This window comes from Garra rufa, chromosome 13, assembly GCF_049309525.1.
Source record: "Garra rufa chromosome 13, GarRuf1.0, whole genome shotgun sequence".
In the NCBI taxonomy this organism is placed as follows: domain Eukaryota; kingdom Metazoa; phylum Chordata; class Actinopteri; order Cypriniformes; family Cyprinidae; genus Garra; species Garra rufa.
Window position 1 is genome coordinate 46,049,067 of NC_133373.1, and position 14,392 is coordinate 46,063,458.

At 35.5% G+C, this 14,392-nt stretch overlaps 1 protein-coding gene across 1 annotated transcript; it reads right to left on the reverse strand.

Annotated features, from left to right (window-relative positions):
- Positions 1–8,606: 8,606 nt before the first annotated feature.
- LOC141283294 (heat shock protein HSP 90-beta) lies at positions 8,607–13,607 on the reverse strand. The gene is made up of 12 exons (XM_073816579.1): positions 13,482–13,607; positions 12,525–12,668; positions 12,233–12,439; positions 11,992–12,151; positions 11,779–11,912; positions 11,379–11,690; positions 11,130–11,295; positions 10,500–10,690; positions 10,270–10,417; positions 9,882–10,150; positions 9,190–9,523; positions 8,607–9,106 (listed from the first exon to the last, which is right to left on the reverse strand). The coding sequence occupies exons 2-12, from the start codon at positions 12,666–12,668 to the stop codon at positions 8,991–8,993; spliced, it is 2,181 nt and encodes a 726-aa protein (XP_073672680.1). The 5' UTR covers positions 13,482–13,607; the 3' UTR covers positions 8,607–8,990.
- Positions 13,608–14,392: the final 785 nt, after the last annotated feature.

The window sequence follows — 14,392 nt, forward strand, 5'->3', positions numbered from 1 at the left end:
GATTAGGGCCACGCAATAAAAAAAAAAAACATCTCGAGATTGAAGTCGTTAAATTGCAGAAAAAAGTTGAGATTAAAGTCGTTAAATTGCGAGAAAAAATTTAAATTTTTTCATTCTAAAGGCTGTATTTTACCACCTTAAAGATAAAAGTACTTAAAGTGTAAATATTACTACCTAAAAATGGCACATTTTAGTACCTTTTGAAAGGGTACCATCTTAGTGAAACTCCTTTTGTACTTTTTTCTGAGAGTGTAGGTTGTTATCATGTTCTATATGGTTTTATTATGTTGCTATGTGGTTGCTAGGGTGTTCTAGGTGGTTGCTAGGTGGTTTCCGACTGGTCTGTGGGTTCTTCTACACGTTTTTGGAAGGCCTCGATCAGCTCTGATATTGTGTAATCAAGCAGCCTTTCATCTTCCTTTCAGAGTCTGCGTGAGTCGATAAAGCACCGCAAGCGTTCTCGGATGCTGTAAATAGCAGCCCCTTTACGCCACGAGACCCGCGTGCCAACACACATGCACATACGAGCTGACCTTGATTTCACACACGTCATGGAAAACAAGAGCGTGTTCTCGATATGCACAGAGGAAGCGGCGTGTGAGCTTCAGTTTGATTGATAGTGGTTGTACAGTGATTTGGAGGACGTGGGCAGATCTTCTGCAACTGAGATCCAGCTTTCAGAATTGGTTGTCCTCAGTGTCGGATGTGTGACTGTACTGATGCTTTCGGCCGGGTTTTACTGCTTTTCTCACACATAAAAACAGCTCCTATATTTTGACATCTGTCTGTCTACAGTGCCTTGCAAAATTATTCATACCCCTTCATTTTTTTCCACATTTTGTTATGTTGCTGCCTTATGTTAAACTACTTTAAATTGCTTTTTTCCCCTCATCAATCTACACTCCCTACTCCATAATGGCAAAGCAAAAAATAGGTTTTTAACATTCGTGCAAATTTATTAAAAATAAAAAACTCCCGTTGCATAAGTATTCATACCCTTTTCTGGGGCACTCGAAATTTAGCTCAGGAGCATTCATATTGCTTCTAGATGTTCCTACACTTGGAGTGGAGTTAAACTGTGGCGAATTCATTTGAGTGAGTCTGATTTAGAAAGGCACACACCTCTCAGAAAAGGTCTAACAGCTGAAAATGCAAATCAGAGCAAAAACCAAGTCCTGAGGTCAAGATAACTGCCTTTATTACGCGGCTCTTTGGAATGCTTGATTCTGATTGGTCAGTTGAGACATTTGCAGGTTCGTTCTTTTCAAATAATCACCGCTCCAAAGTAATAACGCATAGCCGGTACTACTTGTATGTTTAAAATCCCTCCGTGCCAACAAAGATTACCGTTTGGCGCCATCTTGTGACAAACACTGGACAACCACAATTAACAATGGAAAATTTCGACATTAATCTATTTAAATTGTCTTACTACATAGTTTGAATGTTAGTCACGTGGTACTATATCGTTTCGCGGAAGGATAAAAATGTTAATTTAAAACAAATATGCCAATAAAAGATTTCAAATTCATATTCATGTCCAGTTTTTTTCCTTATGTGGCAAGTAGCCGTGTAATAAGCGGGATAATGTACAGGCAGCCTGTAGTTATCGCGAAATAAGCCCCTTCAGTGTGATACAAGATCCTGATCACACTGTCGGGGCTTATTTCTGCGATAACTACCGGCTGCCTGTACATTATCCCTTACGTAGAGCTCAGTGACAGACTTGCGTTAAGGCAATGATCTAGGGAAGAGTTCAGGAAAAATCTGCTGCATTGAAGGTTGACAGAAGCATTCTCCATAATGGAAGACGATTGGAACAACTAGGACTCTAGAAAATGTCTGCCAGCCCCCATCCAAGGTGACAGAGCTTTTGAAAAGGTGAGGCAAAGAAGGGCAGATAATTGTCAAATGCAGATGTGCTAAGCTTGTCACATCAGACCCAAAAAGACTTGAGGCTGTAAAGGTGCTTCAACTATGTACTGAGTTAAGGGTATGAATACTTATGCAATGTACTTATTTCAGTGTTTTATTTTTAATAAATCTGTAAAATTTACAGATTTATTAAAAATTTAATAAAATTTCCATACACCATAATAGTGACAAAGCAAAAAACAGATTTGCAAATTTTACAAATTTATTAAAAATAAAACACTGAAATAAGATCATTGCCTTAACGCAAGTCTGTCACTGAGCTCTACAGGCAGTTATCTTGGTTTTCGCTCTGATATGCATTTTCAGCTGTTAGACCTTTTCTGAGAGGTGTGTGTCTTTCTAAATCAGACTCACTCAAATGAATTTGCCACAGTTTAACTCCACTCCAAATGTAGGAACATCTAGAAGCAATATGAATGCTCCTGAGTTAAATTTCCAGTGTCCCAGAATTTTTTTTTTTAATCAGTTTTTTATTTTTAATAAATTTGCACAAATGTTAAAAAAACTATAGAATTGGTATTTTATTTTATTATTATTTTAATTATTATTTCCACCACTGAATAATACAATTCTAAAAAATTTAGCTGCAAGTTTTTTATCTCACTACTATTTTTCTTACAATTCTGAGAAAAAAAATGTTATAGAGCTATTATAACTTTACATTTTTATAACTTTATAAATCATAATCATATATTATTAACTCAAAACTTTAGAATTATGACAATTGCAAAAAAATTGAATTATCATTTTATTTTATTTTCTTATTTATACTGAATAAAAATACAAAAAAAGATAATTGCAAGTTTTTATCTCTCAATTCTGAAAAAAATTAGTGTTATTATAAACTCTAAACAATTGCAAGAGAAAAAGGTAAAAAAGAAAAAGTCCATTATTAAAGGTAGAAACAAAAAACTATGGAATTATCTTTTTTTTAACTTTATTTTATTTTTTTCCACCACTGAGTAATATGATAAAAAAGATACTTGCAAGTTTTTTATCTCACAATTCTGACAGTTTCTTTGACTATATTTATTTACATAGGTAAACAAAAAAAACGTGGAATTGGTATTTTATTTATTTATTTATTTTTCCACCACTGAATACAATTCTAAAAAACATTAGTTAAATTATTTCCTTTATAATTTTATAACTTTATAAATTATATATTATTAACTCAGAATTTTGAGATGAAAGAACAGAAATCTAACAATTTTAAGAAACAAAAATGTATCAAGGTAGAAACTAAAAACTATGGAATTATCATTTTATTAATTTTTATTTTATTTTATTTCCACCACTGAATAATATGTTATAAAATATACTTGCCCATTTTTATCTTACAATTCTGACAATATTTATTGAGGTACATAGGTAAAAACAACAACAACAAAAAAACCTGTGGAATTGGTATTTTATTTATTTAATTTTTTTCCACCACTGAATACAGTTAAAAAAAAAAAATCAGTTATTATAACTTTATATTTACATTATAATTTTTATAAATGATATATTATTAACTCAGAATTATGAGATAAAAATTCAGAATTCAGACAATTGTAAGAAAAAAAGTAAAAAAAAATATTCATGGTAGAAACTAAAAACTTTGCAATTATCATTTTATTTTATTTTATTATTGTTTTAATTTTATTTAAATTTATAATTGATAAAAAAGACACTTGTTAGTTTTTATCTCACTATTCTGACCATTTTTCTTATAATTCAGATTTTTTTTTAAATTAAAAAAACAGTATTCATGGTAGAAACAAAAAACATTGGAATTATCATATTATTTTATTTTAATTTTTTTTCCACCACTGAATAAAATGATAAAAAAGCAAACTGCAAGTTTTTATCTCTCAATTCTGAAAAAAAGAGTTATTATAAACTCATAAAAAAGGTAAAAAAAAAAAAAAGAAAAAAAGAAAAAGTCTATTATTCATGGTAGAAACAAACAAAAAAACAATTATAATTTTATTTGTATTATTATTTTTTTAACTTTATTTTCATTTATTTCCACTACTGAATAATATGATCAAAATTGAGATAAAAAGTCACAATTCTGACAATTGCAAGAAAAAAAGTCCATTATTCATTGTAGAAACAAAAACAAAAATTGTATTTATTTATTTTATTTTATTTATTACTTTTTATTTTAGGTAGTTGCATGTTTTTATTGCACAATTCTACTTGTCTTACAATTCCGAGAAAAAAAAAAAAATCAGAAAAAAACAGAGTTCTGAAATATAAGACCAAGAAAGGTACTTTGGGGACATATTATTGTAAGAGCACAAGTTATCTGGTGAATATCTTGTAATAAATCAGTCAGTAGCATGTTGTTTATCAGAGCGTGTGACTGTGCCACAAATATTGTTCTTCTGACAATATATATACTTTATAATTTTATAACTGTATGAATTATATTTTATTAACTCACAATTATTGTAAAAAAAAAAAGAAAAGAAAAAAAAACTATGGAATTATCATTTTATTTTTTATTTAATTTCCACCATTGAATAAAATGATTAAAAAAAGATAATTGCAAGTTTTTATCTCTCAATTCTGAAAAAAGTCACAATTGCAATTACAAGAAAAAAGGTAAAAAAAGGGAAAGTCCATTATTCATCGTAGAAACAAAAAAACTATGGAATTATTTAATTTATTGATTTATTTTTGCTTTATTTTATTTTAGTGTAGTTTATTTTCACCGCTGGATAATATGCTAAAAAAAAGATACTTGTATGTTTTTATCTCACAATTATGACAATTTTTCTTACAGTTTTGATAAAAAAAAGTCAGTGTTATTATAAGATAAAAGTCACAATTCTGACAACTGCAAGAAAAAAAAGTCCATTATTCATGGTAGAAACAAAAACAAAAAATGTATTTTTAATTTAATTTACTTATTTGTTTTATTTTATTTCAGCCACTTAATCATTAAAAAGGTAGTTGCATGTTTTTATTGCACAATTCTACTTCTCTTTCAATTCCGAGAAAAAAAATCAGAAAAAAAAACAAGAGTTCTGAAATATAAGACCAAGAAAGGTACTTTGGGGACATATTATTGTAAGAGCACAAGTTATCTGGTGAATATCTTGTAATGAATCATGAATCATGTTGTTTATCAGAGCGTGTGACTGCCAGACTCTTCCAGAGCAGGCCGTATACCTGCATCAGACTGCATCATCTCATCTGTGCTACATGTTTCCAGGTTGATCAGTATCTCTGCGGTCGCTCCCCACACTCAGCCTCTCTGAATGACTCGATGTGAAGCAGCGTAGTAAGACACCCACGGACAAGCAGCCTTTATCAGACATCCTCTACAGTCACCTGGGCTGAAATGAATGTTAAACCCCTCCTCAGCGAGCTCTTTTACTGCAACACATGTGACTTAGAAGAAATCGAGATGCAGTGACTGAGTGTTTGGACCATTCAGCAGAAGAACCCAAAAGGTTAAACGTTTCCTTACTACCGAGTGAGCAAGAAGAGATGCCGATGGTCTCAAAGACACTCATCTCTGACTGTTTTGGTTAATAAAGCAGGTCAGACCACTTCCAATAAATGCTGCCGATTAACGGCATGCTGCTTGAAAGGAAAAATGTTTACTGACACAGTGTTTACTGTAAAGTCCACACTTAGGAACCTATAGTCCATTTTCTTCTTTCTTTCTTTCTTTCTTTGACATAAAGTTTGCATTAACATTATTTTCATAAAAATAGGCGAAAATGTTATGCTTTTATAAATTGTGAAGTACATTTCTAAGTAGGCCTATGCATGATCATGACTAGGCTATTCTCAAAACTGTGTTGAAATCATTTGCGTTACAGTAATGAATATTTGCTACGTGTTTATAATGTCAAGATGCAAAAAAGAAATCATATTTGTCTCTTTAAACCGCTTCCTTTTCTTTATGCAACGTACTTCCTATTGTTTGAGTTCGTGGTGAAATACAGGCCGAGCTCAAAAACAGATTTAACTCTATAGCGCCGCTGTCTGAGACTAAAAAGATTGTCAAACAGAGACACCTCGCGGATAAAAGCGGAACTGCAGTTATTTTTAACTGAACAGCAACTACAACTCATTTATTAATTCCTTGTTTTGACCATTTTATTTTATGAAATGGAACATCAAATATTGTTTTGAATGTCAAAACAACTAAAAAAGCGTTTAGGAATTTAAACAATTAGGCTAATATATGTTTGTCCATATGCTTGCCACGCCCCCATTATAATACTAACATTGTTCCTGTGCGTTTTAAAAATTCAAAATTTTGCTTATTAACTTATTAAATCGCGTTCATGGCGTGAGACGCGTAAAATATGGCGAATTTGTTGCCATACAAAGAGGAATAACAACAAGGGAATAACAACATAAAAATCCTCAACGTATTTTTTGTAGTTTTATATCGTGTTTCTGTCATTGACAGCCTCCATTGTATGGGAAAATCAGTTTTTCCTTCGTGTTCTACGGAGGAAATTCAAATTTTTTTTCCATTGTGATCATTTTACAGAAATGTCGACTTTTGGTATGGCAAGATGACTTAAAATTATTTTTTTCTAACATTTAATCTTTTTGCAAGGTAGTTCCTATTGAAATACAGACCGAGCACAAAAACAGATTTAACTCTATAGTGCCGCTGTCTGAGACTTAAAAAAAATTGTTAAACAGAGAATGTCACATTTCTAACGTTTCTAACATGATTAACAAGTTGCTAACATGATTAGCACATTATTGACTGACAAGTTACTAGCATGATTGTAGTTGCTAGTCTTGGCTAGATATTTAAATAGATTAGAAATATTTGACAGAATGGAAGTTTGAATGGATTAGAAATAGTACAAAAAGGAAGCTTCATTGAGTCTCAAGGGATTCTGGGAGTTTAAATTTGAATTTTGTCAGTTGGAGTTTGAATAGTGTTGGCTCATTTGAACATTCCGTCAATTAAAGTCAATGGGATTTTCCCCAGTTTTAATAGTCATTTTTAGAAATAAGGCTGAAGCAGGAGCAGTAATACCACGCAGCACATGTGCAAATGCTAAACTAGCTGGGAACTCATTTCTGATAATACTCCGCCTGCTTCGGCCATATTACGGCAGCAAACTTCCTTCACTATTACGCGGGAATGGAAGTGTAGTTCCTAATCTTATCGGCCTAGAAACTCGCAGCTTTGCATTTCCGCTGGTCTTAGTACACGATATAACTACAGAAGAGTCAAGTATTAAATACAACAAATATGGAAACTCGTTGGTCATTTTTGAACGCGATGCTATTGGTCTAATAGGATTCAATGATCTATGCTAAGCTATGCTAAAAGTGATATCGCCAGAACAGGAGAACGGCTGAATGGATTTCAAAACGGTAAAAATTAACTTATTTACTCGGGGGGAGTTGGAGAATGAGCCTATTTCCAAAAAAAGTGGTGTGTTCCTTTAACAGTCCTTTAACATAACCAATCATTTATTAACTAAGGACTTAAGGAATGAAAATGAGGCAAAGGGATGACAGTGCGTTAAATGGATTGTACTGTTTAACAACATACTGTTTTTAAAGTTGTAAAAATTAGACAATCTAGTACCTACAGTACATGCCGGTCTCTCACAGCCTTGTTTTCATATGCGTTAAATTCAACATGGCACCCAACTTGACTAACTTTTCATATAGAATACTTTTTAAATTATTCTGTAAAGCTTTACAATAAGGTTTCATTGGTTAACATTAATGTATTAACTAACATCAGTCTTTGTTAGTGTCATTTACAGTGTTAAGGGTAACGCATTACAAGTAACGCAAGTTACGTAATATTACTTTTTCCAAGTAACTAGTAAAGTAATGCATTACTTTTTAATTGACAAGTTACTTTTTCAAATAAGTAACACCACTTTTCCCCCCATTTATTGATTAAAAGCTCTCCTGTCATTAATTCATCTCACTTAAGAAACAGATAGTATTACTCAAAATGAATAAAAACGCTAAATTCAACGCAAACCTGCAATAAATGTTAATACAAATATCCTTTATGCATTCAAACCCATTTTATTAACCGATGTCTTTGTTGCTGACCTTTGATGATCCAATTCATCCATACTAATAAGAAAAAATTTCTCAAGATAATCTAACATTTGTTTTCCTTTTTTTTTTTGCTGAAGAGTTGACATTTTTTCTTCTGCAGTCTACTGTATAGACATCAATTTACTTTTCTCTAAGCCTGAGGCTTTTGGTGTAAAAAAAGGTTTTAGATTTGACAAAAATAGAACTTTTAATATTAAAAAACAAACAAGCAAGCCTTGCACAGATTTAAAAAGTACCACAAAAGTAACAACGCATTACTTTCCATAAAAAGTAACGTAATTAGTTACTTTGAATAACTCAATATTGTAATGCATTACTTTTTTAAAAGTAACTTTCTCCAACACTGGTTAAAAAAAAAAATTAATTGTTAGTTACAGTGCATTAATGTTAACAAACAACTTGTGACTTTAATAATGCATTAGTAAATGATAAGATTAACATTAAAATTAAATACTGCAGCCGTGGTTCATTCTTCAGTAGTTCACATAAACTAATGAACCTTATTATGTAAAGGTGTTACCAGTTAATTATTCTTATGCCTTCAGCTGAAAACAATTATGAGCCCAAATGGGAAAAAAAAAAAAAAAAAAAAAGAGACACCAAAATTCAGGTTTCACCACGTGTTTTAATTTCTGAAAAACAAGACAACACATGCCTGGAGTCAGGCAAAGGTCTTTCCCCTTCCATGCAGAAAGAAATCATGCTTGATTCAATCCAGCACAGCCAGCAGACTCAGTATCAGTGAAACACAGTGCTTATTGTGCTCAGACAATACTGCGATCTATGAACATCACATTACGTAAAAAAAACAAAAGGTACATTATGGCTCAAAACAGAGCAAAAGTTGACGGTATGCTTTTAGTTACATTGATTCTTTCAGGAATCATTACTGAGATCAGGTCAACCTTCTACAGGTCAAAGAGAATGACAGGATGTTTACGGAATGATTACGGAAAAATAAGCGACTTGGAAGTTTCAGACAGATGGATTTAATCGACTTCCTCCATGCGAGAAGCGTCATCGTCTCCTTCCAGAGGTGGAATGTCTTCGGGAACGGGTGCAGAGCTTGGCTCTTCCACAGGTACGTCTTCATCTTCATCAATACCTAAAGACAAAAATGAGAGTTAGTACTTCACCCAACCACATCAAGACTAAAACATGAAATAAAATCAAGTTAGCCAAACTTACCCAATCCCAGCTTGATCATTCTGTAGATGCGGTTTGAGTGTGTCTGAGGATCGTCCAATGAGAAGCCAGAGGACAGCAGTGCGGTTTCAAAGAGGAGGATGACCAGATCTTTAACAGCTTTGTCGTTTTTATCCGCATCAGCCTTCTGCCTCAGGGTCTCCATGATGGGATGATCAGGGTTGATCTCCAGGTGTTTCTTGGCCATCATGTAGCCCATAGTGGAGTTGTCCCTCAAGGCCTGGGCCTTCATGATCCTCTCCATATTGGCCGTCCAGCCGTAGGTGCTGGTCACGATACAGCAGGGAGAAGAAACCAGCCTGTTTGATACGGTGACCTGGAGAAGAATCAGAACAGCATGAGGAACTGGAGATGAACTAGTAAGACTGATATTAGTAAGTCACCACTGTTAGTCACTCAACAAAAATGCATGTCGTTTGAAGAAGAAAAAAAAAAAGTTAGGAACACACAGTAAAACTCGAATCGGCATGTTTTCACACATTTGAGTCTGCAAGCGGAACACAATCACATTCATTACATAAACTCACCATCTGTGCAACTCTGACTAGGAATCCTGTTTATAACACAATTTGGAAGAATGACTAAAAAGTGTCGATTTGACAGGAAGATACACTAGGTTTTTACTTCTTGGCACAAGATTGGTTTTTACAAACAGCTGCATTACTCAAACACACCTTCTCTACTTTTTTGTCCAGGATCTCCTTCATGAGCTTGCAGAGGTTCTCAAACTTGGCCTTGTCTTCCTCCATCTTTTTCTTCTCGTCTTCATCCTCAGGCAGCTCCAGTCCCTCCTTGGTGACGGACACCAGAGACTTGCCGTCGAAGTCCTTCAGCTGCTGGACGCAGTACTCGTCGATGGGCTCGGTCATGTACAGGACCTCGAAACCTCTCTTGCACACGCGCTCCACAAAAGCGGAGTGGGCGACCTGGTCTTTGCTCTCGCCTGAGGAACAAAAACAGCATCGATGAGAAAACCTTCAGACTCTTACATTGTCATTTCAGTTTTATTTAGATCGATTATGCACCCCTACTAAAGCAGGTTGACTCTGATAATAGTCTTACCGGTGATGTAGTAAATGGACTTCTGGTTTTCCTTCATACGGCTGACGTATTCTGTGAGGGATGTCATCTCGTCACCAGACTGTGAGCTCTGATAACGCAACAGTTCTGACAGCTTCTTGCGGTTTTGTGAGTCCTCGTGGATGCCCAGCTGGAATTCACAAATCTTTGTTAATGCTGCTTTCAAACACCTCTTTATTGGAAGTAATAGAATCAATGTCTAGGATTCTTACTTTCAGATTCTTGGAGAAGGCGTCGTAAAACTTCTTGTAGTTTTCCTTGTCCTCTGCCAGCTCGGCAAACAGCTCCAGGCACTTCTTGACGATGTTCTTGCGGATGACCTTGAGAATCTTGCTCTGCTGCAACATCTCTCTGGAGATGTTGAGGGGCAGATCTTCAGAGTCCACAACACCACGGATGAAGTCTGGAGAGACAATGATTGGCTGTTAGTGAAACTGGACCATTTGAAACCTTCAACCATAATGATTCAAGACGTACAGCAACGGCATTTAACCGTCTTATTCATCATGTCTTTCCAAATTCACAAGACTTTGGTTTATCCAAGTTAAGACTTACTAAAACCAGACAGGTTTTGGTCCATTGAAAGTCCAGGTAACCAAAAAGGTCATAAAAACAAATCCACATAAATCGAGCCTCTTAATCAAAGTCTTCTGAAGAAATAGAATTGCTTTATATGATGAACAGATTGAGTTTAGGCTTTTTGGACTTTTGATTACCTGGACATTCAATGGCAAAACCTCAAGTTTGATTAACAATTTCATGTTTCAAAGATGAACCACAAAATCTTACGTGTTTGGAACAAGCAAATGGTGAACTATACCTTTAAGGGCTGAGATACTTACTCAGATACTCTGGGATGAGCTCCTCACAACTGTCCATGATGAAGACCCTTCTGACGTACAGCTTAATGTTATTCTTCTTTTTCTTGTTCTCGAAGAGGTCGAAGGGGGCGCGGCGAGGGATGAAGAGAAGAGCGCGGAACTCCAGCTGACCCTCCACAGAGAAATGCTGCAGGACAACGCAGAAAATTAGCATTTCATCAATTCCCAAACCATTAAATCTTAATACCTTTTTGGAGATTCCAATGTTACCTTGACAGCCAGATGATCTTCCCAATCGTTGGTCAGGCTCTTGTAGAACTCTCCATACTCTTCGTTGGAGATGTCATCAGGGTTGCGGGTCCAGATGGGCTTGGTTTTGTTCAGCTCCTCCTGGTCGATGTACTTCTCCTTGATCTTCTTCTTTTTCTTCTTGTCCTTGTCTTTGGAGTCCTCTTCGTCGTCTGAGCCGACGTCTTCAATCTTGGGTTTGTCTTCGCCTTCCTCCTTTTCCTTTTCTTCTTTCTCAGGCTTCTCCTCTTCTGCCTCGTCGTCGCTGATTTCCTTGTCGCGTTCCTTCTCCACCTGCGTGGTGGAAAATGTTGACATTTTACAATCAGTCTTTGCGGCACTCAACTAGCAAAACAATTCAACTTCGTTAAATCCAACTTACGAAGAGAGTGATTGGGTATCCGATGAACTGGGAGTGTTTCTTAACCACTTCCTTCACTCTCTTTTCCTCAATGTACTCTGTCTGATCTTCCTTCAAGTGAAGAATGACTCTGGTTCCACGGCCAATGGGCTCACCTGGAAATCGACAGGCATGTTAACATCAAAATCACCCTATATAGCACATATGTCATTCAAAGATGAGTTTGTAACGTACCATGGTCCACCTTGACTGTGAAAGAGCCACCAGCAGATGACTCCCAGGCATATTGCTCATCATCGTTGTGTTTGGTGATGACCGTAACTTTTTCGGCCACCAGGTAGGCGGAGTAGAAACCCACACCAAACTGCCCAATCATAGAGATATCTGCACCAGCCTGGGAAGATCAATAAGAAACATTAGAGACAATTTCATGGAGAAATGTTAATAAACATGCCAATATTGGCAAACACATCACCTGCAGAGCCTCCATGAAGGCCTTTGTCCCGGACTTGGCGATGGTACCCAAGTTGTTGATGAGATCGGCTTTGGTCATTCCGATACCGGTGTCAGTAAGGGTAAGAGTGCGTTCATGGATGTTGGGGATGATGTCGATCTTCAGCTCTTTGCCGCTGTCCAGTTTGGTGGGTTCGGTCAAGCTTTCATATCTGATTTTGTCAAGAGCCTGTTGAGTGAGAAAACATAGGTTGAGCACAGGAACTGTAAAGACTTCGCTATATATATATATGATGCAAAAACAAAGTCCTTACATCAGAGGCATTGGAGATAAGCTCCCTGAGGAAAATCTCTTTGTTAGAGTAGAAGGTGTTGATAATAAGAGACATCAGCTGGGCGATCTCTGCCTGGAAGGCAAAGGTCTCGGCCTCCTCCTCTTGGCGCATTTCTTCAGGCATCTGAGAAAATAAATATTAATCTTTATTATATCTGTTCAAATGATTTAACACATACAAACTACATAGTTTAAAATAAATGTACATTATTATTTTGTTCATAAATGGACTAAAAAAAGCCCAAGTGAAAATGAAAGCACTCAGCAGTTGTAGTACAGTTATACAAGAAAAACCGGAGCACCAAAGGCCCGGATGCGGAAGAACATGGCGCAGAAAGACAATGAGCTCAACACGTGTTTTACTGCTGCAATCCTTGAAATTAACCCGATTTGGTCGTGTATTGCGGCTTTTTAATTAAACAAAATGGATACCATTTTCATTGCACTTTTTCAGTAACTTTAAACGCAAACACACGACCCAAATTGTAAAAGATATGATCGCTTTTAATACACTGACCAGCTATTCGGGTTATCCGCGACCGTTAGCAGTGTGAATGTAAATCCACATCGATACGAATTACTTACAGGAAATCTATAAAAGACGCTTTAATAGATACACAAGCATCAGTTATGTAACGTTAGTATTGCAAACCACTGCACCTGCTCATCGACTCATTAAATAGCCATAAAAACATAAACATTAAATTTTACATTATGATTACGATTGATTTCAAACGAAGGAAACAAGTCTTATAAAAGATGACCGCGTTTGTAAATTAGAGATAAGTGACTCTTAACCGGCATCCGCATCGTTACAATACCGGTCAAATGGCGAATGAAATAAATAATAAAATCTTAAATTAAACAACGTTTTTTTTAGTCTAAATCAATTGCTGAAATAAAACAAAATCATTTTATATGTTGATCGATGGTTTACCTTGGTTAGTTTCGTTGGGTTTTGATGTTTAATCGCCGCAGAAACAGCTGATCTCCCCTACACTGATACTCAGGGAAGCAGAGAGGAGAGAACCCCGCGTGCGCGGCTCTTTTCTTTATACTCCGCCTTTGAATGTGCGGCTGTATCCCTCCGCGCTGACTCACTCTGATGCACTTATGTTTCTACAACAAAGACGTACTACACAGTTTTGTTTGTGTACAGCGCATTTTTTCTTGGTTATAAATTAAGTTATTTATTAGCTACAACTAATATAGATAACTTATAAATAAATGAAATAATATTGCAATCCATTTCGCTAAGAAATGCTTGGGGAAAACAATAAAAACGAATTTCATAACTTAAAACACGCCTAGAGTTAATTGTTTGAGATTCGTATTGAATTGTCCTGCAAGAAAGAACACGAAATTACTTCATTGTTATTGAAATGCCGTTTTTATTAATTACGTTTTGCAGTAAACCCCTTAAAATTTCATGGAAATACATCATAAGCATGCTTATGTGACTCTTTGTAACTATATCACAATTTGTGAGATTTAATACAAGCTGGATTGTTAGACAGAGAGCACCGAGCCGTTATAAAACAGGTAATGTTTGGAAAGATGCGTTCATATATGTACTTCACAAATAGGAAACTTTTAATACACATTTCACGTTGTGAAAAATAATGTTTGGCATTAAATCATGAAATAGTCAAATAGATAGGGGATGTAGTGAAAGAAATGCACATAACAATGCGTAATCGACCGCACTATGTTTTGCATCGGAAGAATATCAGGCGTTAGGACTAGCGGTGCTTTGTCTCTTTCCAGCACTTTCCATGAAAATCCCGCCTTCGCTGACGTCACCTGTCACTCAAAGGCAGCGTGGAAGGGCGAATCTGAAGAAAGTTC

What these genes read in the sequence shown, in the direction of transcription:
- LOC141283294 (XM_073816579.1), bottom strand. Translation starts at nt 12,668, where the DNA reads ATGCCTGAAGAAATGCGCCAAGAGGAGGAGGCCGAGACCTTTGCCTTC. An exon ending in AAGATCATCTGGCTGTCAAG is followed by an intron (nt 11,296 to 11,378) that starts GTAACATTGGAA and finishes GTTGTCCTGCAG; the next exon opens with CATTTCTCTGTGGAGGGTCA. An exon ending in CCTTCTCCAAGAATCTGAAA is followed by an intron (nt 10,418 to 10,499) that starts GTAAGAATCCTA and finishes TGTGAATTCCAG; the next exon opens with CTGGGCATCCACGAGGACTC.